General features: G+C 33.4%; 1 protein-coding gene across 1 annotated transcript; it reads left to right on the top strand.

The window, feature by feature from the left end:
* The first annotated feature begins 11363 nt into the window (after positions 1 to 11363).
* On the top strand, positions 11364 to 16208 carry LOC131077158 (gibberellin receptor GID1A). Its single transcript, XM_058014593.2, has 2 exons — positions 11364 to 11871; positions 14644 to 16208. The coding sequence occupies exons 1-2, from the start codon at positions 11830 to 11832 to the stop codon at positions 15673 to 15675; spliced, it is 1074 nt and encodes a 357-aa protein (XP_057870576.2). The 5' UTR covers positions 11364 to 11829; the 3' UTR covers positions 15676 to 16208.
* The last annotated feature ends 8815 nt before the right edge of the window (positions 16209 to 25023 follow it).

Here is a 25023-nt window from a genome sequence, read left to right as displayed (position 1 = left end):
AATTTGATTAAAAAAAAGAAAAGGGTAGAAGTTGTGAAAAAATGATTTAAGATTTATTACCTAATTCCTTTTCATTGTGAATTTTTTAATTATTTATGAGAAGTTGAAAAGTGAGTGGAAAACAAGAGAGTAAAAGAACAAAATATAACAACTAATCATAAAGACAATCTCGAGATATTCATAAGTACATATGAAATCACATAATAATTAAAATCTAACATAATTCACGTTGAATGAACTCTTTAGAAATATAGCTTTATAGCTTTATTTGCAAATTTCAAACTTTTCTTGAACTCTTCCAAGTCAGAGTGCCTTTACAATCATTGGATTCCATCCTATCAAAGTACTTAGAACAATAAGTTTGAGGTAGAAACAAATCAAGAAAATAAATAATTAAAATAAAATTAAAATTAAAATTAAAGTATTCAAGATTACTTTTATTTATTTAAAACACCTGATATCTTGAAAGAAAATTAAAATCATTAAAATTATGTTGACACTTAATTCAATGAGCAATGTTCAAGATAAAATCACCAAAATGTGCATAATTTCCTTACTTTATGATTTCATGAAGCAATCATATATAATTAGAAATATGAAAGTTAGAACATTTGTATCATTATATAATCAATATATTAGGAAAAATATATCAATCTTCTATTTTGTTTGAGATACATAACTTATAAATTTTCTTTTCTAGTGTACTTTTGAGAGCATTTGTCAACTAATTTCACTAGATGTAACTCATGAGAATTAGTTATTAGTTTCATAAAAGAAAATAATCATATCTTACGTTAAATATATTGAAAATAAATAAATAGTAAAATTAATCTAGATTAAATGAGTTGGGACTACTATTAGATTATTGAAATAAATTTAAAATTAATTACATAGATTAAATACTTTAAATACAAGGTACTTATCTAGATAATTAATGTTGAGAAAAGATTTGCTAGATGTCAAGAATGAATTGGTTAATATTCTACATTATTAGGGTTGATTCTAATGATGATATTTGATTCTAAAAAATGATTTGTTTCTTCATGTTCACCTGCATAAGTGTTTTGTGTAATTTAATTACTACTTATAGATGTTAACTCTCCAAATGTGAATCGATATGATTTACATCCCTTTCTTCTGATGTCAAAACTCGTATGATAGATGGCATTTTTAATGAACGCCTTCAAGAATGTTTTTGAATAGTGAGGCTCATGTTCTCTTCAATGATATCCCTTGTGGGCCATCTTTAAATACTACAATTCTAAGAAGGGAATTCTAAGTATTCCATGTAGACTGTAAAAAAAACTCCCTTGAAAACCATGTAAATATATTCTCTAAAATCATCAAATAAAGTAAATTGAACTTTTTTACTATTACAACATTGCTTAGCAATAGTTATAAAATGAGAACATGATAATTTTTAACCAATTGTCTCTAAACCTAGATTGGATTTCAAATCATGTTTTTCTCATCTAACCATGATTTGTTTCTTCACGTTCACCTACATAAGTGTTTTGTGCAATTTAATTACTACTTATAGATGTTAACTCTCCAAATGTGAATCGATATGATTTACTTTCGTTTCTTGTAATGTCTAAACTCATGTGAAAGATATTGTTAATGAACACCTTCAAAAAAAAAATTGAATTGTGAGACTCATGTTCTCTTCAATCATATCCCTTATGGGCCAACTTTAAATACTACAATTCTAAGAAGTGAATTCTAATTATTCCATGTAGATTATAAAAAAAATTCCCTTGAAAACCATATAAATATATTTTCTAAAATCATCAAAGAAAGTAAATTGAACTTTTTTACTATCACAACACTGCTTAGCAATAGTTATAAGACGAGAATATGATAATTTTTTAAGTGATTGCTTCTAAACTTAGATTGGATTTCAAATCATGTTTTTTTCATCTAACCAACCATTTATTTTCTTCTCTAACATAACTCTAAAATTTATGGCAAGTAAATGACAAATTATGAAAATGGAAAATCATGATATTTCTATAATTAATAGAAGGTTGTTTTCTCTCTGTACATTTGTAGATAGGGTATTATAGAATCTTATGTCTTTTTTGATTGGGGAATCTTTCTCTTAGTGCAACTTTTTAAAAAGGTTGAGATGGTGGGGAAAGGATAGAGCTTTATATCTTCAAAAAATTCAGTTTGGTATTCTTTTTATGTCTTTAGCCTTTCTTTTCATAAATTTATCCAATGTTTACTATATTTTCATTAAAAAGAGGTTCATTTGATCATTTGAGAAGGTTACATTATTACAAATATCATTCATGTTGATAGATTAAGATATGGAAGGGACCTTATGTAGGTTTCTTTCCAATGAGCCATTAAAATTGTTATCACAAAGAGAATGACAATGACCACCACTGAAACTTGTGTATGGTTGGTTTAGTACAACATTCATATTCTAGTTATTAGTTAATTTTATAATATTTATTACATATATATTTGATACTTGTATATAAGCAATTCATTAGATATGGTCTAGGAGTAAAAAGTTTTGTTGATCAAGATTGAAGAAGAATATGAAGTTCATAAGCTTACGCAGATCATATTAAAACTAGTGAAACCAAACATTTCAATAGTCTAAATTTAAAACAAACTTGTGATAACACAAGGTTAAAGCCTCGAGCACTAAGATGCCATAAATTTAAAACTTAAAATCTTTCCTTTTATTGAGGTCAAATTTATAGAATTGTGAGAGAGATCTATAACTATAATTTTTAAATTACATATAATTGGATTGATAAACATTATTTAGTTGTTGTTTGCTTTAGATAAATTTTCACAAATGCATTAGAATTTAAAAAAAAAAAAAATACCATGTAAAAATTCATTATATTCAAATAATACATTTGGTTAAAGATTATTTTTTTTGTTAAAAAAGGTAAAGAGCACATTCTACTCATTCTCAAATATCAACTACACTTATATTAAAATATTGGTCTATTATATTAGTAGATTTGAATAGTATAATTGGAGGGACTAGCATGTGCATGTCTTGAATCAATGCCTTAATAAAAGTATTAGATATTTCAAATCAATTTTAAACCACATTAGACTCTTTCATTCTTTGTAAAGTGCTAAAATGTCAAGTTTTTAACTCATCTGGTGTCTTCAATCTGTCCTCACATAAAAAAAAGATTTAATTGTATGTTGATTTGCACTTGACAGGGTAATTACCTCCCTTGTGTCAAACTATGTAAGGATATTGATTTAATGACTTGATAAAAGATTGAAGATAACACTCTCAAATGTGTGATATGCCATAGATGCTTTATACAATACAAATTCCTTAACAATGTGTACACATAACAAATGATGACATGTAGTCATCAAATATGGGCAATTATACTTAACCAGTCTAAAACTAAATCAAGATTAGCCACTTCAAATGAAATACCAAGGATCAAATGAAACACTTTCATCCCCTAAATTAGCATACAATTATCACAAAGAGAGATAAAATTAATCCTAATTTTCAAATTAAAACCTCGAATCATTTTTGCAAATGTGAAAGTGATGTTGTGGCCTCCAAGTCAATAAAAAAAGATGAAGTTTGTTTGGAATCGTTTTAACTATATTATATAAGACACAATAAATTACAATGTTTTGGTGTCCTTTTGATTTATGTGTTATCCTTAGTTGCATTCTTTCACTCTCTTTCAAACTTAGTATCATGAAAATCTATACATCTTTTGGAAGATGTATAAATAAAGATATAATAAGCTTCCATCCAAAACTAAAAAGTATAACCTTCACTCCACAACAAAACAAAGTATAAACCAAAAATAACCTATTCATTCAATCCCTTCACTTAAATCCAAAAACACCCCATGCTCTCATTGGTATACAACTAGTGCATTGACTAAAGTGTGCAGCAAATGCCCCTTTTTAATGTGTTGAAGAGATGCTTCTAGATATGGAAAACAATAGATCAAATCAAACATGACAATATGTTGTTTTTTTAAATTAAAAAATAGCATAGGAAAGAAGATGCAATAAATGAGTGTGTTTTAACAGTTGTTATGGTGTTGTATAATAATGATAACTATTTCTTCTTCATTTTAATTTTATTTATTATTTATAAAATCAAGTATTAGTAGTACTTGTACTTATAAAATGGAAAAAAAGTATTTATTGTCGCGGTTCATATGGTGACATATAATGCAATTAGCAATATATGTCTTGATGAACATGTTTCGATCTCTTTTAAGGGTTGTTTTTACCTTGACAATATGGTGAAGACATAACCCCCCAAAAAGTAACTTTAAGCTCTTAAGTTGTTTATATAGCCATGCTTTGAATTTTTCTAAGAATTTGACTTCCCTAAATAGTACAAGTCCACCCTACGTTTCACAGTTATGCTTCCTCCATGTGTGGGGTTGGGTGGCAGGCATGGCCCTGCCCTGGGATTTATCTTTCAATTGTGGTGCTTCTGTGACGAGTTCAATTGTTAAGCAATATTAAATAGAAATACCATTTAAAAATTTAGTAGATGTAAAATTAAAATGTAAAACGATTGAGTCATCTCCCCTATATTGATTTACCCAAAAAAGTGAATGAAATGATGCCATACTCTAATAACAATTTATAGAAAGAATCTTATATAAAACGACATCACATCTTAAATAATCAATACAAACCAAAATTCCATATAAAATACTAAAAAGAATGAATAATAAATATTATTCTGAAAAAAAAGGAAACAAGTCTCTATCAAAAAAAAAAAGGAAGACTCCATATTTAAAGAACAAGCTTCTTTGAAATCAAAATGTTTTAGGTGCAAGTGGAAGGCCACATGTGGACTTTCACCCAATTTCTTAAACCCTAATCACATCAACTTTGTTGTTTAGCTCTTTTTCCCTTTGACCTAAGAGGATGCCAATCAATTCAGCACAAAATTCTCACCTATAAAGTAATCTAGACATAGAGAATAAGGGGCCTTCTTTAAGGGGATAAAAAATAATAAAAGAACCTTCCGACCATCACAATTATATATAATAAAATATCTTACTAGAAATTTATTTTGTGATAATTTAGTTAGAGGCAGGCATTTATTAAGGTGGAGAGGGAAGACTTTTTATTAGGGCATATTTGTGGTCACATCATGTGGTTTCCACTCTAGATATGAAGAAATAAATAATAATAATAATAATAAAACAATTGGGGCTTGGGGACAGCGCAGACAATTTGTCGTATATAGACAACATTACGATAAGAAAACAAAACAAGGAAAGAAGATCTTGTCTGGACCTGCTTGGCGTCCGCCGCACGCATAATGTGTACCTTTATTTTGCCTGCCCCACCCTTACTACGGAACAATTAGGGTTTCAACATCGGCCGCCCCCTTTTGTCTTCTCTTCCGTTTTTCTTAACTGCTTACCTTATCCCTTGCCTCCTCCACCCATGGGTTGAGTAACTCTAGGGTTTACTCTGGTCTACCTAGGGTTGATGGGTTTTTCTTGTTTTCATTAGTTATGGGTTAAAAAGTTTTTTTTGTTTTCAATTAGGGGAAAAGGGTTCACTAGTCGATGATGTAGTCAATGGTGTCACTTATGGAGTCGATAGAATGCACTGGTCCCATAGTTTATTTATAAGTTGAGACAATGCATTCTATTGACACTACGTTCCAATGAACTTCATCCCTTGGTCAGCCAACTTCCCAATTACTAACTTTAAAGACACCAAAAAAAATGATAACTAAAAGTCCATTAATAATTTTCACATGTACCAATAGTCACCTACTTGTTCAATGACCATGACCATTCACTCCTTGTTCACTCAACCTCTTAGGTACTAACTTTAAGGAAATCGAAAAAATAATAACTAAAAGCCCATTAATAAATTTTGCATGTACTAATAGCCACCCACTTGTACGCCGAGTAGTTAGAATTTAGAATTTGCAGATAACTAGAACCCCACTAATTAATTTCACATGTACTCGTAGCCACCTGTTTGTACTCCCAATATATAGCCACCTATTTGTACTCCCAATAGTTGGAATCTATAGACTTTAATTGGAGGAGTTGTGCAATTTTGTTGGGACCCATTGAGCACAACTGATGGGACATTTATGCATAAGTATTGTCAATTTTTGAGGTGGTTCGTATTCAAGTATCTTTAAGTAGGTATCGAGAGACACTTCTAAATGACCATTTTTATTGATACCCATCGCACACAACTACTAGGACATTTGTGCATAAGTATCAGAAATTTTTGAGGTGGTTGTAGTGCATGGTTATTGGGGTATCTTTAAGTTGGTATCGAGCGAGACTTCTAAGTGACCATTTTTATTGGTACCCATTACGCACAACTACTGCGATATTTGTGTACAAGTTAGCAATTTTTGAGGTGGTTGTAGTGCACAATTATTGGGCTATTTTTAAGTGGGTATCGAGAGACACTTCTAAGTGACCATTTTTATTGGTACCCATTGGGACATTTGCACATAAGTATTGGCAATTTTTGAGATGGTTGTAGTGCACAGTTATTTGGGTATCTTTAAGTAGGTACCAAGCAAACACTTCTAAATGACCATTTTTATTGGTACTCATTGCGCACAACTATTGGGACATTTGTGCATAAGTATTGTCAATTTTTGAGGTTGTTGTAGTGCACAATTATTGGGGTATCTTTAAGTGGGTACCATACAACACTTCTAAATGACCATTTTTCGTCCATGTGTGCTTGATCGACCCCACAACATTTGTCTATACTACCTAGAAGTTGGAACAATAGCTATAAGCAATTAAGTCACATACGAAGATAACAAAAAGAAAATATCAAATTTTGATTTACCATTTAGGATCTTAGCTATAACAACTATCGGTGCTCTTACCCTATATTTTGTGAGTTTTTATTGTTTTGATGGTGGATTATGGAGTGTGGTTTGAGATGCAATTTTGTGTTAGAAGTTTTCTAATTAATTATAATTGATTGTGAAAATATTATGTCTTTGATTAAAAATAATTGATTTTTTTTTAATTCTGTATGAAATTGAAGCAGATAGGTGATTTGTGCATTTGATATCCATTTGCTATAGTAAGTATATTTCTAGACAATAAAAATAAATAATTTATTTAATCTTTTTGTCAATGTGTTTGTGTTTGTGTTCGTGTTCGGACTTTAACTTTGTTCAAATTATATGAAATTATTTGGCTTATTGGTTTGTCAATTTCTTTATTTTCAAGCTTATATTTTCTTTAGTTGAATGGTTTTTTATATTTTGTGATACTTTATTATTTTGAAGGTGGATTATGGAGTGTGATTTGAGACTTAATATGTGTTAAAAGTTTTCTATTTAATTATAATTGATTGTGAAAATATTATGTATTTGATCAAAAATAATTGATATGTTTTTGGTTCTATATGAAACTAAAGAAGGTTGATGATTTGTGCATTTGATATCCATTTCTTGTTAAAAAGTATATTCCTAGACAATAAAAATAAATAATTATTTAATCTTTTTTGTCAATGTATTTGTGTTTGTGTTTGGACTTTAACTTTGTTCGAAATAAAAAAGTATTTGGCTTATTGGTTTGTGGGTTTCTTTATTTTCAAGTTTATATTTTCTTTAGTTGGATGTTTTTTCTTATATTTTGTGATATTTTATTATTTTGATGGTGAATTATGAAGTGTGATTTGAGACATAATTTTGTGCTAGAAGTTTCCTAGTTATTTATAATTGATTGTGAAAATCTTATGTCTTAAATTAAAAACAATTGATATTTATTTGATTATGTATGAAATTGAAGGAGGTTGATGATTTGTGCATTTGATATCCATTTGCTATTAAAAAAGTATATTTCTAGACAATAAAAATAAATAAACTATTTATTTATTTTGTCAATGTTGTGTTTGTGTTTGGACTTTAACTTTGTTAAATTATAAGAAATTATTTGGTTTATTGATTTTCTTGATTTCTTGGTGCTCAAGCTTTGACCCTTAGTATTATTTAAAAATAATTATCCATCAATCAAAAAAAAAAAAAATAGTTTATGTGTTTGTCTTGTTGTGTTTAATTGTTGAGTTTAATTAGTGAATCATGAAAATAATTGGTTTATTTTATTTGAGTTTATGTCTATTCATTTCTGGATTTGATTATGCAATTCTTTTGAGCATCAACGTTTCAGATCACACTTCATGATTCATCATCAAGATGTTGGAGAAATTAAGGAAGTGAGAAATGATAGATCACATAGTTTGATCCAAAACGTTGATGCTAAAAAAAATTACGAAATCAAATTTAGAAACAAACATCATAATCTCATGGATTGTGCAAACTCAATAACAATATTTGAGTTTGTTAAGATTTATATAAGTATAATCTTATGCATGTAAATTAATTTATTGATTGATAAATGAATAAATACAACCTTTTATATTCACTCTCACGATTTAGCTTGGCTTGCTCAATGGTCATGTATGCTTGTTTGTGTTGCTTATTGATTGTTATAGTGGACTTCATTTTATGTTACTAGACTACTCACATTTAACTAAAAAAAATCACAATGGTAATTTAGTTTGAGTAGCTTGTAATATTTAAGGAATTGTAGACATACCAACCATTAGTGATTTATCTAAGACAACTTGGACGTGGTAATAGTCCTTAGAACCAACCATCATGGTCATCCTATCACTTGTATTTTGATTAATAGAGCTAAACATACTCTTATAGATTATTAGTGCCTTTTGGATTCTTTAGATCATTAGTTGGATGGCTTGGTTACTACACATTTGGTTTAGCTTCCATGTTAATTTATTGAGAAGAGAGTGTCATAAAATCTACTTTATTAGATGATGTTATGTGAAAAGGGGATGTACTAGATGGTTTAAGGACACGAGAGACGGGGGGTACAAATTTAAAGGAATTATGAAGTCACTAACTAACTGGGGAAGATGAAGTTAAGGCCATTAAGGAAATATAGGAAATAAAAATAGGCTAGGAATGTGAGGAGGATAGTATAATGTGTAGCATTAAGGAATCTGTTGAGAGGTTAATCAAATAGTAAAAATAAAGGTGAAATGAGAGAGATAAAATGCATATAATTAGGTAAGAAGAAGTAACAATTCCAAAGAAATGCAAAGGCAAGATTTGAATTTTGTTAGTTGTGAATATTGAAAACCATAGGTCAATGCCATCAATTGCCCCTTGGCATGGGTCATGTCTCACCTTTACATATAAATGTTATGCACACATGATGGATGACAGGGCATATGTTTCTGTACATGAAAGCAAGAAGAGGACCACTTCCATACAATATTGATGATAAATGATTAATTAATTCATTGAAACAATTAGCAAAATGCTTCCCCTTTTAGTGTAAAAGAAGGATCATCATTGTGTTCCAATTGATACTACTAGCCTATATAAACAATAAATCTCATTTCAAAATGACTCTTGCTAAGGCTCATCAATCTACTTTACACTAAAACTACACACCCAATCATTTATATGACTATTGGCATGCTCGATACACATTGAATTGTGATTGCTAATTAATTTCAATTTATAATAATGAAAACTCAATGTTTATTTTAGTATTTAAGAGTGCTCTTTGTTAGAACTTTTGACTTTTTGTCCCATACTTAGAGTTTGATCAATTTTCTAAGTAAGGCTTAGAAAGTAACTTTATAAGTTCGAGGATCTCATGGAACACTATTTTTGTGCTACTATTAATTTTAGGTGAATTTTATTAAAAATAGAAAAACATCAATCATACGCTTCTATTTAGTCAAAATAATTTATAATTGTAGACATATGGGTTCCATGGTATGTATTAATATGCATCGTAGTTTCTAATTTTGATTGTGAGTGTTTTTTTCCTCGACATTTCGGATTAAACTCCATGATCCTTCATTGAGAAGCAAGACAAGAGAAGACAAATTTGTTTTCTCTTGTCTAAACTCAAGTATCGATATTCTAATTAAATTTAAATTTCCAATGAACCAAATTTTTATTTAAATTCTAAATTATGTGAGGGGTATATCTACATTATAATGAGGAGTTGTAATGGAACTAGTGAATAATTATTTCATATACATCGATACAAAAATCTTATAAACTAACATAGATCTCTCATAATGCAAATAGGTTGATGAGACTCACTAAGAAGTGTCATTCAATGACAAAATCAAATTTCTTGATAGGGATTGGCAAGCCATTAGGGAAAGAGTACTAGTTACCACCCATGTTCTGATTACTGTTCACTCCTTGTTCACCCAAGCCCCCAATTACTAGCTTTAAAGAAACCCCCAAAAATGATAACTAAAAGTCCATTAATAAATTTCACATGTACTAATAGTCGCTCACTTTTTAGCTTTTTTGCTCCATAATTGGCCCATTTGTGTATGACTATTGAAGCATTTGTGCATGACTACTAGGTCATTTGTGCATAAGTATTGACAATTTTAAGTGCACAGTTATTAGGGCATCTTTAAGTAGATATTGGGCTACACTTTCAAATATGTAATTTTGACCCTTGTGTGCATAATGGATCCTACAACGTGCCTCATTACTACCCAGAAGCCAAAACAATAGCTATAAGCAATTAAGTCACATACAAAGACAACAAAAAATTTGTCAAAATTCAATGTGAGCTCTCTTACATCCTGATGATGGATCGCATAATGTGATATGAAACGTCGATGGTAAAAACTCTCTAACACAATCGAATCCGGAAGCACACTACATTAATTAAAATCCAATGTATTGTTTAAGATTTGTGGGTGCACGAAGTTAGCTATAACGACTACTAGTGCTCTTCCCCTAGTGGTCAGAAATTTCTTCCCTTAGTGGTCAGAACTTTTTTGTCAAGAAGTAGTTTTCTCTATTCTAATTTTCTATTGGTCTTCTACTGTTTTAGTTGTTTGTTGCTGATCTCTCTAAAAGTTTCTATTTTGTTTTGTTGGGTTCTGTTATTGTTTAGTCTCATCGTGTGCAAGACTCTTTTCTCTAACCTTCGTGACCTCTCTTTGTAATGAGTCCAAGCCCTTTCCACTATTTTCCCTATATCAAAAACATAGATCTCTCATAAATTCAACAAACTAATATTGTGTCTCCATAACATTTCCATAAATATTTTTAAATATCCATTTTATTATTTTAGAATTTTACCTCTTTAAAGTGTGTAAATCTTTAAAACTGAGGCTACTAGTAGGGCGTACCTTAGACAGGGTGTACCCTCGAGACAAGGGGGTCTCTAAATCAAAGATAATCAGGATTGAGACCTAACTCTAATTAGGTGTAGGAAAGAGTCAAAACGGGGTTTAAAGTGTATGGCGCAAGGCAAGAGAAGTCTTATCTGCAGCATCAGACAAAACGCCAAATTCATCATCATCATAATCATAACATGGTCATAATAAATAATCCTGCATTCACCGAGTTCTCTCCTCCCTCAGCTGGGCATATTATACGTAGGCATATATACATTGTGTATGTGTCGTGGAGAGGGCATTTTTCCGTGTGAGTATATCTTTTGAGGGGTAGGGGGAATTGAAGGTATCATTGGGTTCTGTGTGTGGACGACTGCGTGAAAGGTCTTTGGATTGATGAAAGAGAGAGGCAGATGCAGAGGCGGAGGCAGAGGCAGCCAAACTTTGATTGCGTGACCAGACAGAGAAGATTTGCGTAGCAAGACACAGATTTTATAAGGGATTGATTGATTGATTGATTTGGGTGTTGGGGGGAAGAATTATGAAAGTTGGAAGAAAAAGAAGCATCAGCGACAGAAGCGATAGCAGCAGGAGCAGCAGCAGGGTTTTTCTGTATTGGTGTCTGTTGCTCTGATCCGTCGTTCGCCCATGGCTGCGAGCAATGAATTTGGCGGCATCAACGATTCTAGGGTAATGTATAATTTACCTTCAATTCAATTCTGTTCAATTTATTGCATAGTTTTCCCGTTTCTTCAAACTGGGTTGTTAGGGTTTGTTTGTAGTACAGATAAAATGCTTTCCATTACAATTCAGAGAGCCGTGTGGAGAGGTCTAATGGGGTTACAGACAATTCTGTGCTTTTTTGGCAAACGATTGTCTGTTTAGGTCATGACAAAGCTAATATGCCAATTCGGGATGTATAGGAGAGCTCCACTGCTTGGATTTCTTTCCATTTACATTTGGGTTTATAGGTTATTGAATTTGGTATGGGTTTAGTTTCGAACTTGCGATCAATGCACACGGTTGGGTAGAGAGGGGGTTCTGTTTGAGGGTTTTTGCAGATATCCTCATCTTGGCATCCTAGGCTAAAACCTGACTATTGTTATGTGGCCCGGGTTCGAGCCCCTCTGATACCCGATTCTGGGGTATTCTTTCACCCATGCTGTAAACATGTGATGATATTGTTTTTCATCCTTGACTGGACTTGAGCCTGCAGAATACCTGATTATGTTTGTCGTGTTAGTCTTATTCTCTGACCTAAGCTTGTGCTCTGGGAAGGCACATGACAACATTGATTGAGCCTTGACAATAACTGAATATGACAACAGTATTTGAGCCTAGCAGATGCTAAAACTATGTGCTGTTTTGTAACACAAACTATGCTGCAGACATGTGACATGCCTACTATTGGCAGGCAATATTGTTTTTCATCCTTGGATGTTCCTGATCCCTGCAACACTTGACAAATGTCATTCTGGTGTCTAACTTGTGCAGATATGTGACAGTATTATTTTTCATGTTTGGCTGGATTCAAGGCCCGGTTACTGCTCCGAGATGATGTGCTTGTGTCTCACCCAAATTTGTTTTTCACCCTTGGTCCCAAGTTTTCCTTGATCTGATCTTGTCTGCCCCAATCTGTACTCCATACATGTGACCATTATTTTCATCTTTTGGTTGGTTGCAATGCTTGACTAAGGATGTGGCAGCATTGTTTTCCATTCACGGTCCTGTTACAACCTAGGGAATGCTGCAATGCGCTTTTCCTCCACCCAACACTAGCTGCCACTTCATACACTGCTTTTTCAAAAGCGGTCACAAATTTTGATCTTCCCGACCTCATTGGCTAACTGTTTCGTTAGGGGTTCTAGTCGAGTTCAGACTTATACAATGCTTTTTCACAAAAATAGTCATCCAGCCCCTACGATGCTTCATGGCATTCATTATGATGTATGAGGGACATAATGCATTTGCCACATCGTAAAACGTTGGATAGACATTTCCCTTTATCACTATGTGCCACTAAATATGTTTGTTTGGCTGCCAATCACAAGTTTTGACTTCCCCAACATAATACTTTATTGTCTGGTTTAGGAAAACTCTCAGTTTATTGTTCTCTATTTTCTTGTTTCTTATACTCATTTACTCATTTTCCTTGAGAGACAGTTTATGTTTCCTTTTTCCTTTATTTATCAGGATTTTGTCTAAATAGCATTTGCTTGATTTGGATTTTACCTTATCATATACATCGGACGTCAGGTATAGGGGAGAGGATCCTGTTTAGGTTAATTTTGCCAATTCTTCAGATTTCTTTTATATCTTTATTAAAAAAAAAAGTGTTTAGGGTTGGGTTGATTAGTCAAAAATAAATAAAAAATAAAAAAACCAAAATATGTGCATCTCGTCATAGATTACTGCATGCATTATTTGTCCTTATATTAGTTGTTTCTTTCTCTATTTTGATTTATTCAAAAAAAAAAAAGATCTTTTTTAAATTTTTATATAAAATCTTAAAGATCACTGATCCTTAAACTTTAGAAGTAATAGGTAAAACTAGAAAAAATAAAGGCTCCTTGTGCGACACCATGGCAATTATACCCGACATGGTGATCGGATCCTGTGCCAAATTTTGGGTGTTATGTTATTCTGACACTAAATTTTTGTCTTTGTACTACTACTACTTTAATTGAAGATGGATTTGTTTTCGTTGTTTTTGGTTAATTGCAGGCATCAATATTTTTGTTCTTTTTTCTATTTTTGGCCCTTTTTTAAAAATTGAACAAAAAGCTATTATACAGAAGAATTAGCAACCATCAAGCCAATTTTGAGAAGATTGCAGATATTACCAAATTTATCTGACAAACTATTTTAACCTTCTGTTGAGTAATTTGCAGGTATTGCCAAATTTATCTGAAACTGTTTTAACCTTCTATTCCTTATATGCTAAGTCTAAGTCTAACACTATTATTTTGTGTACTAGCAGTTTTTTGTTTTAGATGTACCATTTCTTTAAATCTGAACTTATGTTTTTCATTAGAGAGCCCTGAGAGTTTACCATTTAACTTCCATTCTGTGTGTCTTAGCCATTAAATTATGATATGACAGTCAACTGTGGATGTCAGGTAAACTTTACTTTTCACGACTTTCATCCTCTTGATGTATTTCACTTGGACGAAATGCCTAAAATTTAACCTTTTGATTTGATAGTTTTCAAAAGTGTTTAGTTGTATTCTATGGTTAAAAAGCAAATACGGCCATACGGCCATCAAATTCAAATAAAGCTGCCGAAGCCTTGGTGTCTGCCACTGAAATGTCATTCATTCCTCGAACTGGCAATACGTAGCGTCGTAAGTTAGGGTTTCCTGGCGAGCGGTATGTTGAGATATATAAGTCTGTGTTTCCATGTTGTACATTTAAAAAAAGCCAGTTAAGTTGACGAAAACTTGTTTTTTTCTGTGTTTGCAGACTGTGGTGCCCTTAAATACGTGGATCCTAATCTCCAATTTTAAACTTGCCTACAACCTTCTCCGCCGCCCAGACGGCACATTCAATCGCCACCTGGCAGAATTTCTGGATCGCAGAGCGGCAGCCAACAGCACACCAGTAGATGGGGTTTACTCCATGGATGTCGTAATGGACAGAGTCTCGGGCCTCTGGAGCCGAATTTACAGCCCCGTGGCAGCCACGTCGGACGACGAGGGTACGGACGAGCCCGCCACGGAAGCAGCACTCCCCGTCATCTTGTTCTTCCACGGTGGCAGCTTCGCCCACTCAACAGCCAACAGTGCAATCTACGACACCCTTTGCCGGCGAATCTCCAGCCTATGTACAGCCCACGTAGTTTCTGTTAATTACCGCCGAGCACCTGAGCACATTTTCCCGGCACCCTACGACGACGGGTGGACAGCTCTGCAATGGGTCATATCACCATCTGCGCGCAACTGGTTGCGCGCTGAGGTGGACACAGGTCGCCACCTATTCCTCGCCGGCGACAGCTCAGGCGGCAACATAGTGCACCACGTGGCTCGCCGTGCCGGCGAGAACGGGATCGCTCTCGCCGGAAACATTCTCCTGAACCCTATGTTCGGCGGCGAGAGAAGGACGGCGTCGGAACGCAAGCTGGACGGCAAATACTTTGTGACAATACAGGATCGCGACTGGTACTGGAAAGCTTTTCTGCCAGAGGATGCTGACAGGGATCATCCGGCGTGCAATCCTTTTGGTCCCCGGGGGACCCCTTTGGAAGGGGTTAATTTCCCCAAAAGCCTGGTCGTCGTGGCAGGTCTGGACCTCCTGCAAGATTGGCAGATCAGCTACGCGCATGGACTGCGCGATGCAGGCAAAGATGTGAAGCTCATGTTCTTGGAGCAGGCCACCATTGGCTTCTATTTGCTGCCCAACACGCAACATTTTTACGGGCTCATGGATGAAATCAAAAGATTCGTTACAGGAAACCCTCAACATCATCAAGATAATCATCAGTCAGATCTCCACTGACAGACAAGGAACGAAAAATGCTCTTAAATTCTTCTGCCATGTCCTCTAGCTAGGATTAGGGTTTGATTCTCGCTTTGGGGTTTTCCGTTCTTCTGTAATTAATTGCCTCCTCCATTCCTTTCCTACACTCTTTTTTCTTTCTTCTTTTTGATATCGTCATCATCATCATCATCATACATGTGTTGATAACGGTGAAGACTTTTGCTAAGGTCCCAGCAGCTAACAGTGAGGGCAACCGGCAACCGGCAACCGGCATCTGTCAGTTGGCAGGACTTTAGCCAAACGCTTTATTGACTTGGTCAATGTGGATGTCGGGCGCGTCTTTTGATTTTGTGCTGCTTTGCTCTTTTTCACCGAACTAAGCTTGTTTGGGGGAAGGGAGGTTATTTGTGTGATTTCCACTAATTTCAAAATTGCTAATTAATTGATGTTACGTTACTACATGGGACCTCTTCTGATCTGCCATTTATCATAATGTGGACATACATTCAACATTATATATATATATATATTTTTTGGTTCTCCAATACAAATCAGCATTTGGTGCCCTACATTCAAATATCATTACAGCTTTTTTTTGGTGCCTTCAATCTTTTAAACTTTGGATTACAATACAAATGAGTTGGCTTGTGATACTATCAACATATCATTTACTAAGGTAAAATTAACTGTAATGAATGTTATATAGTTAGAAAATAGTGTTTAGAATTTTTCTTGGAGTTTTTTCAATTGATGCTTAATTGTGTAGAGTTTCTTTAAGAAAGTGTACTGAGTTTTTTAAATCAATTTTTTTGATTACATAGTGATTTTTTGGTTTGGATTTCAGAGTATGATTTAAAATATTTTTAAAAAATCACATATTATTTAGTGATGTTAAATAATTTATATAATTTTAAAAAAGTTTTAAAGGTTTTTCTTTTATTATCTTTGTTTCAAAAATATTCTATGATTTAGTTAGTATGTAGTGATCTAAAATGTTGATGTGAAAATTAATAAACAATTTCTTTTAGAAAAATGTTATAATACATAAAAAATATTAATTAAACACAACAAAAATGTATTTTTTATATTTATATTATTTTATTTATAAAGAAATCTCTTAAAGAAGAAAAAGGAACATGAAAATTGAATCTAGTAGTTGCACTAGTTTCTTAAAAATGTAGTATGTGTTTTTTTGTAGGGGACAAATACTTTATCTTGTAAGATATATTTTACTTTCATAAATGTGTTTGACATTGATTACACAAACTTGATGTATATTGTTTGTGGTTGAATGTATAAATTTCATGTATGTGCCTCCATAAGGATATAGACTTTAGTATGTGATTTTGATTGGATATACAAACTTGATGTATGTTAGTTGGACAAATTTTATGTATGTACTTTAATTGGATATAGGTGGATATAGACTAGGCGTGTGAATGTGATTGATGCAAACTTTATGCATATGAGTTAATACAAGATGAGTTTGTTTTAACATATATATTTTTAATCATACTATTTTAATTGAATATTGTATTAGTACATTTTATCCAGCCTAAATGAATTAAAGGTACTCTTGCTTTTGAAACATGAATTGCTCTTATTGTTTTCAAGAGGTAAATTACTTGGTTTTAGTAAACATTGGTGCTGAGCTTGGGGTTTTCAAAAAAATGGAACTCTTTTATTTTGGAGGGATTGAGAAATTCCAAATAAAGACTACCTTAAAGCTTCCCACTTCATGTGATGTTGTACTTTCACCCTTTATATCCCTTTTTCCTCCTAGCACATCATTCCATTTATATCCACCACCCTCACTTTGTTACAAAAAATCTTGAAAATGTTTTCACAATAGAAAATTGAAAACCTCACCAACCTCATCCCACTCTCCACCACTTGCTTGCTATGCAAATTGAACCTTAAAGTCTTAAATTTGTGAAGTGCATTTATATTACAAAGAAACTTACAATAGAAAAAAGATCTAATTGATCTATGAATTAAAATGGTAATACCATACATTAATCATCAATATACATATCTAAATGAAAAAAATGTGAACTTACGAAAAAAATTGAGAAAAAATAACAAAACAATTGAAAACACCAATATTTTTAACCTACATAACCCAACTTCCAATAGAAAAATCTCACAAAGGAAAATGACCCCCTTTATGTACAATCTTCAATGACAAATACAATCATGAACCTCTTAGCCACATGGTAGATTAAAAAAATAAATTTCGATCTCTAATATCATAATACACAATTTAAGTCTAACACTCCATCTTATTTCTATTCACTTAAATAAAGTCTACTTGAAACACTCAAATTCTCTTGAAATTCACTTCCAATCCCCCAATTAAAATTAAAATTGCATACTTATGGCTTTACAAGCCACACAAGAAGAGGAAAAGATATAAGGAAGTCAAAAAGTGTATAGTTTGAAATGCCATTAGATCATTTCTTAGACACATGAAATTGTCAACTGATGCAAACTAGGAGTCTCATAATCATCTCGGTGGTTATGGAATTGTCACCATGAAACTACCCCTTTGACAAAACCACCCATCAATGTTTTTTTTTTCGTCTTCCATTTTTTTAAAGCCATTATTTTTGCATCTAGACTCAAAATGAGGTGTTATTTTTTGTAAAATCATTAATTTTTAAGAAGAATCCAAAGATGTAAAAATATCTAGCTTTGGATGGTGGCAATTTTTATCTTTTTGTTGAGTTGTAATGTGATGAACTCATACTCAAATCCATTTACAAATCCCTAAAATCTATGAACTTAAGGGAAGATTAAGCACAAGTTTTAAAAATTGAAGTACATGAATGTTCCTTTAGGACAATTTAATTTTACTTTAATATCTAATACACTTTATACATGTGCATGCAATTGGACATACCATCTCTATATGTGCTTTTGATTGGATATTGTATATGACTAATCCTAAACAAGTCAATTTATTTCTAAGAATTTAATACGCTTCTCACAAGTGTAATTTAAATTGGAAAAAATATTACATAATTAATACAAAACAACTTAATTTATTTTTAGAGTATTTTTTTTTGGCCATACATAATTATCTTGTTGTTTTTAGTTCTAGCAATTTGATTAGAAAAGAAAAAATATAGGTTTATTTCATATCTTTAAGCATTATTCATTATCATGTTTTGTTTTCTTTATTTTTCATTTTAATTATGTACTATTTAGAGAGATTTGTAATTGGTAATTCTTTTTACTTTGTCTAGATATATAGACTCTTGGATATTGAATGAACTCATCAAACAAATGCTAGATGTTTTATTTTTCAAAGACATAATAGTATTGATTTTGTTAGAAATGTACAATAATCACATGATCATAGTTTGTTGATTTAGTAGTCAAAATTAGGATCTCAATAATGGGGCACAAGTTCAAGGTACAAATCAATTAACATTAAAGTGGACACCTCTTCTAGAGGGTTGAGTTAAGGTAAATGTTTATGGTGCCTTGAAAAGCAATCCAAGAATGACAAGTCTAGAATCCCTCCGCCAAGATCACAAGGGAGAACTATTAGTAACTTGCCATTCTTTCTTCTTCATGATACAACTACCAACACATAATTCCAAGCCCTAATGAAATAACTATACCTAGCTAAGACTCAAGACTTGTCATCAACATCCACTCACAAGGAGAAACTCAAAGTGAAAATTTTAGTACTTCAACTACCATTGGTATTATGTACAGAGATAGAGCACTTTAACCTGGGAGAATTCCTATTAGACCTTGAACAGAAAGAAAGGACCCCGTCATGAGATAAAATCTTTCAAAGTGGTTTAGCTTATGCAACTGGTTTTCTGCCTGTCGTGCCCTGTGTCAATTTAATATTGCATGTTCTAAAAGATACGACCCAACGACACAGGAAATTCAAAGAGAGGACAGAAAGGTCATTGCACAAATCAACTCTAAAAGTGTTTCTTGTGCTCCGTGCCTCCTTGAGAAAGAAGCCTTCGAGGACATGTCTGTTCTTGTCGGTGAAGAGTATTTCTAAGCTCATGGAGATTGGTGCAAAAACTGCATTGCCAAGTCGTGGCTGAAGTCTAAAAAAGGAGGTAAGTCTCAATTGCCCTCCAAGCTTAGAAGAATACATTTCAGAGACGAAATTTCAAAAAGTATTGCCTTATTGCATCATGTAGTGGGAAATGCATGTGCCGACTCTTTTGAATTTTGGATGTGTCATTTCATCTTAGTGATTTGCAGTCCACAAAATTCCATCAATTGGGCCTCTATAATTAGTTACCACCTAAATGAGCAATTGAGGAATTTTCAGCAGTCACTGGCCTTTAGCATGTGTTCATACTTAGTATATATTCTAGCCAATTGACAATCTATTGGGCCTGGGTTGCAATTGCAATGCCCTCCCTCTGCATGTCTACCTATTTTCAAAAAAATTCCCCAGCTCACCTGCAAGTGGGCATGCAATCCTTTTTCTCGTGTAAATGATGTCTTCCTAATGGGACTTGTTAGGGAATTAGAGGGAAATCCCAGACTACGAATTTCCCATGAGGTCGCTGCTTTTGTGATGGAATTTGGGAGTTTCTATACCCAATTTGACAGGTTCGCATACCTCATAATTGGGGGTTTTGAAAAAGCTCTATTAAAGCTGCCCCGTTTTCCCGTTGATTTTATGATATTCTTGGAGGTTTGTCGATAGATGGTTGTGGTTAATGTCAAATATTTGAATATGGGGAAGAATGAATATTACTTCCCATTGTCCATGTCTCACTTTTCTTGTAAAACAAATGGTGTTGCAAAGTGAGTTGAGAAAACACTAGAATGCAAACTTAGGTAATTGTTAGTTCCCGCAAGCCCAAAAAGGCGAAGAGGATGTCCTGAATCATCTCTGATTCCGTGTTTGGTCACCAGCTGTTAGAAATTGCCGACCCCATAAAGGATATGAATGAAGGTGAAATGACAAGGAATGATTACAAAATCAATCATGTGGATATGGGACCTTCTATCTTGGAAGGAGATGTTTATCATGCTGATTTTTCGGTGAATGCACTAATTAAAAGAGCAAAGGAGCAAAAGAAAGAAAATTTGGAGCTACAGTCTCAAGTGCAGTCATTGAAGGATTTCATTTCATGTATTATAAATCGTATCGTAGGGGAGGCCTCAAGTTCAAATGTGCAGGGAATAGCCCCCGATATTGTGTAGAAAATCAAGAGCAATCTCAGATACACCAAGGCTGTCACTGAATGGATAGATGAACTGTATCAGGGTGGTGTCATTTATCTCACCAAGTTTAGGAGATTGTATGTAACCATGCTAAATAAGAGGAAGGAGTTGGTGGCTGAGTTACAACAAGTCTGGAAAGAACATGGCAATATGTTTGTGCTTGCAAAAGAGGTCACAGAGCTCCTTTCAATGAACCATGCTATGTTGGTGATTGAAAAATTAGTGGAGCATCCTAAAGAAATTGACCCTACCTGGCTTGAGGTATTGGATTGGAAGGTAAAAATTTATGATGATTATATAGATGACATTAATAAAGCACTGGGGTGTTACTTTGATGACTTGGTTAAGATTAAAGATAATTTTAATGCTTTGGAAGTTGATCTGATGGATGGATTTAAGGAAAATGTATGTGAGCTTAATCAAATGTTGGATCAAGTCAAAGAGATTTATCAGAAGGAAATTAGAGATCCTCAAACCATTTCCCCCAAGGTGTTTAAGAGGTTGAGCCATCTGCAAGCTTACATAGTAGCCTTTGAAGCTGAAATTGATGGCATACACGGTAAACTGGCTGGTAAAGACAAATCACTTTATAAGTGGAAAACAAGGTTGCAAATCACGGCCACACCCGGGGATAGAAGCATTACCATGATCATCAACAGGTATCGAGAATACAACAAAAGATCAAAGCTCAAGTGGCGGCATGCGATCAACAAGAGGTGGAGGTTATCGACGGTCAAGATTATGAAGTTGGAGCGACGGTTGTGATTTTATAGTTTTTTATTGTTTTTCTTGATATTGGCTCTTTCGCCTTTTTAAAGACTCGGTTTTAAATAACGGTTGTCTTCAAGAAAACGTTACTTTTAAGCTTTAAATAGTTAGACTTAAACTAAATTAAGGATCTTTTGGGCAAACTTTGATTTTCTCATTAGAGCAAAAACTTCTGTTTATTAAGTATATTTTTTAGTTTTCAGTTATTTTCAATATAGAAAAACACAGGTGGTTACAAATATCCATGATCTTTGAGTTCTGGTGTATGGACTCCTTTGTTTGTGTTGAGTGGCTTATTAATGAATGATCTATATTTGGAAGGGATTGATTAAGTATTTTTGTTACTGCAAAAGTGTTATCTATGAATGATGCTTCTGTGGTGCTTTTTGGTTTATTTAAAGATTAGAAAATGAAAAAAATTATGATTTATGTTGCACTTATGCCTTTCTAAAGATTTTTAGTTAAAAACATTTCCTTAGTTTGCTTTATGGTTAAAAGCAATTATGAATGGTTCATTATTTGTTGAAAATCTTATGAAAGTAGTTGCCACCTTGTAAAATAAGCAGAGAATCGGTCAGTAAATGGTTATTTGAGACTGGTTCAATTGTGGTTACATTTGTCACCTTTGTGGGTGTGAGAATATAGAGTTAGGTGATAAATCTGTTAACCAACACAAAGAAATTAAGATCAGTCTCTCCTCTAACTAGGAGGGGCTTTTACAAACTCTAGTTAAGAACTACTCTAAGATTATCCTCTTTTATTTAGTATCACACTTTCTTCTTGTATTTTCTCTCTTCCTCTCTATTGCTCTATTCCATTTATAGAAATAAACTGCACAAAAAAAATTAAAAAAAATTGTGTTATCATACCCAACTTAGAATGCAAACTTAGGTAATTGTTGGGTAAGTGCACAAAGATGGTGGTCAAAAAGGGGGGTATAAGTGGACACTTTTTTTTTTTTTTTTTTGAAATCAGGTGAACCTGAACTTAGAGGCAAAATTTGAAAGTCATCCACTCAAGATATGGAGATAATCAAAGAACAAATATTGTAGTACTCTGAATCTAGTTTCCAAACTACTAAACTTTTTCAAAATTGAATAAGATTAAGGGGGTCAAATCCTTCGCGCACGAAAAACTGACCCTGTTTTTTTTTTCTGAAAAACATAACATAGTGTCTGACGTGCGCATCAAAAAAGTCATAGTTAGATTTAGTATTTTGACAAATCCTTTGGCAAAAAGATAGTTAAGAGTGAGCACTAGAAGATGTTATTTTTTTGTAATTTTTTGTTGAGTATTTTGTTTTTTATGATTTTTCCAATCGAGCACATCCTAGAAATTTGGTACCTGTTCATGCGCGAAGCATAAGTTGCACTAAACAAATCGAAAATACAATTTTAAAAATTTTTTTGTAAAGAATCAAGTGCACTACAATAATACATAAAGTTTTTAAAATTTGGATACGTATATCAAAAGTTATTCAAAAAATGGTGCACCTATGTCTGTGAGAACTATGGAGACACCAGTAAAAGAAATTCAATAATAATATGTTATTGTTGTTCAAATTGAAAACAAATTATATGGTTAGAAAGCTCAGAAGATGGGTGAAAATATGGTGGCATTTTTAGAAATACCCACTTTATGAAGTGTAAACCTGATGATGAGAAAGTCGATAAACCAAGTTGATAAAATAAAACACGTCAAAAATGAGAGAAATGGAGGGAAATCAAACTTCCAATCCATAGCTTTGTCATCCAGGCCTATTTCCAAGCCTAAACAGTCAAAAGCGCGTACGGGGTATGCGCTTGTTTCCCTATAAACAACATGTACGCGCTATCTTTACTATAAACAGCGCGTATGCGCTATTGTATAATATGATATTCTATGTATAATATGTGTATATACATATAATATATATAATATATAATATGTGTATAATATGACATTGTATATATAATATGTTTATATACATATAATATATTAAACATATATATACACATGTAAGTGTATCGTCTCTCCCTCTCAAATGCATACAAGGTCTCTCTCTCTCTCTCTCTCTCTCTCTCTCTCTCTCTCTATACCCCATCCCTCCCCCCCCCCCCCTCTCTCTCTCTCTCTCCATACCTCATCCCTCTTTCTCTTCTTCTCTCCCTCCATACCCCACTGCAACTGTGTCTGCACTTCTATAGAAGTAAGTGAATTTATTTCTTATCTGCAACTTCCTCTTTGATTTTTATCATGTATCCTCTCCTAAAAAAATTGACTGATGGATTTTTGTGTGTATATTGAATAGGAGGAATAGGGTTTGAAATTGAACCACAGATGTATTACCGTGACAAACAAAGAAACCTGTAGCAATAATCTTCTCGAATGTGTTTTTTAGTGAGCAAAGCAGATGTGGAAAATAGTGTCAACAAAGCAACATGATGAGTCAGAGTACCTGCAATATGTTTTTCAAAAGAAAACAACAGGTAGGAAGAGAAAGAGGGAGAGTAACACAGATGATGTCCTATAGAATGATAGTGGTGGGTATGCGAGAGTTCCCATGTTGTTACACAACGCCTGTCACCTAAAGAAATTAAAGTTTGTTTTATACATGACAATGGTAGTATATGATGATCATCACTTGTCAAACAACTTGGAACGGTACATACCCATGAAAGAAATCAAGTGTTTAATTCCTATAGTCACAATCGAGATCAGTCTTATAACCTTGCAAATTTAATAGCATCATATGTTTTAGAACTTAGGCAGCACTCTTAGGGTTAGGTCAAGCTCTTACACTTGCTTTTTAGTGAATCCTCGTTGTTTGTTTGCTTGGAGTTTCGTTGTATGATGTTCTATTCATAACTTTAAATTTAATATATCATTTTATCAACCCACCATATGACCCCTTAGATGTCATTAGAGGTCGTATTGTTTCCTAAGAGGTCATATGGTATCCTGTGACCCCTTAAGACCCCTCCTCTTTCCCTCTCTCTCTCCCTCCCTCTCCCTCCCTCTCTCTCTCCCTCTCTCTCTCTCCATCTCCATCTCCCTTCCTCCATACCCCTTCTTCTCTCCCACTCCCCTCTTCTCTCTCCCTCTCCCTCCCTCTACCTCTCTCCCTCTCTCTACCTTCCCTCCCCCGTCTCTCTCTCTCTCTCTCTCTCTCTCTCTCCCTCTCTCTCTACCTGCAATATGTTTTTCAGAAGAAAACAACAGGTAGGAAGAGAAAGAGGGAGAGTAACACAAATGATGTCCTGTAGAATGATAGTGGTGGGTATGCGAGAGTTCCCATGTTGTTACACAACGCCTGTCACCTAAAGAAATTAAAGTTTGTTTTATGCATGGCAGTGGTAGTATATGATGATCATCACTTGTCAAACAACTTGGAACAGTACA

Source organism: Cryptomeria japonica, chromosome 9 (genome assembly GCF_030272615.1).
Source record: "Cryptomeria japonica chromosome 9, Sugi_1.0, whole genome shotgun sequence".
Classification (NCBI taxonomy): domain Eukaryota; kingdom Viridiplantae; phylum Streptophyta; class Pinopsida; order Cupressales; family Cupressaceae; genus Cryptomeria; species Cryptomeria japonica.
The sequence above is the reverse complement of the archived record's forward strand: the minus strand, read 5'-3'. Positions and strand labels throughout refer to the sequence as shown.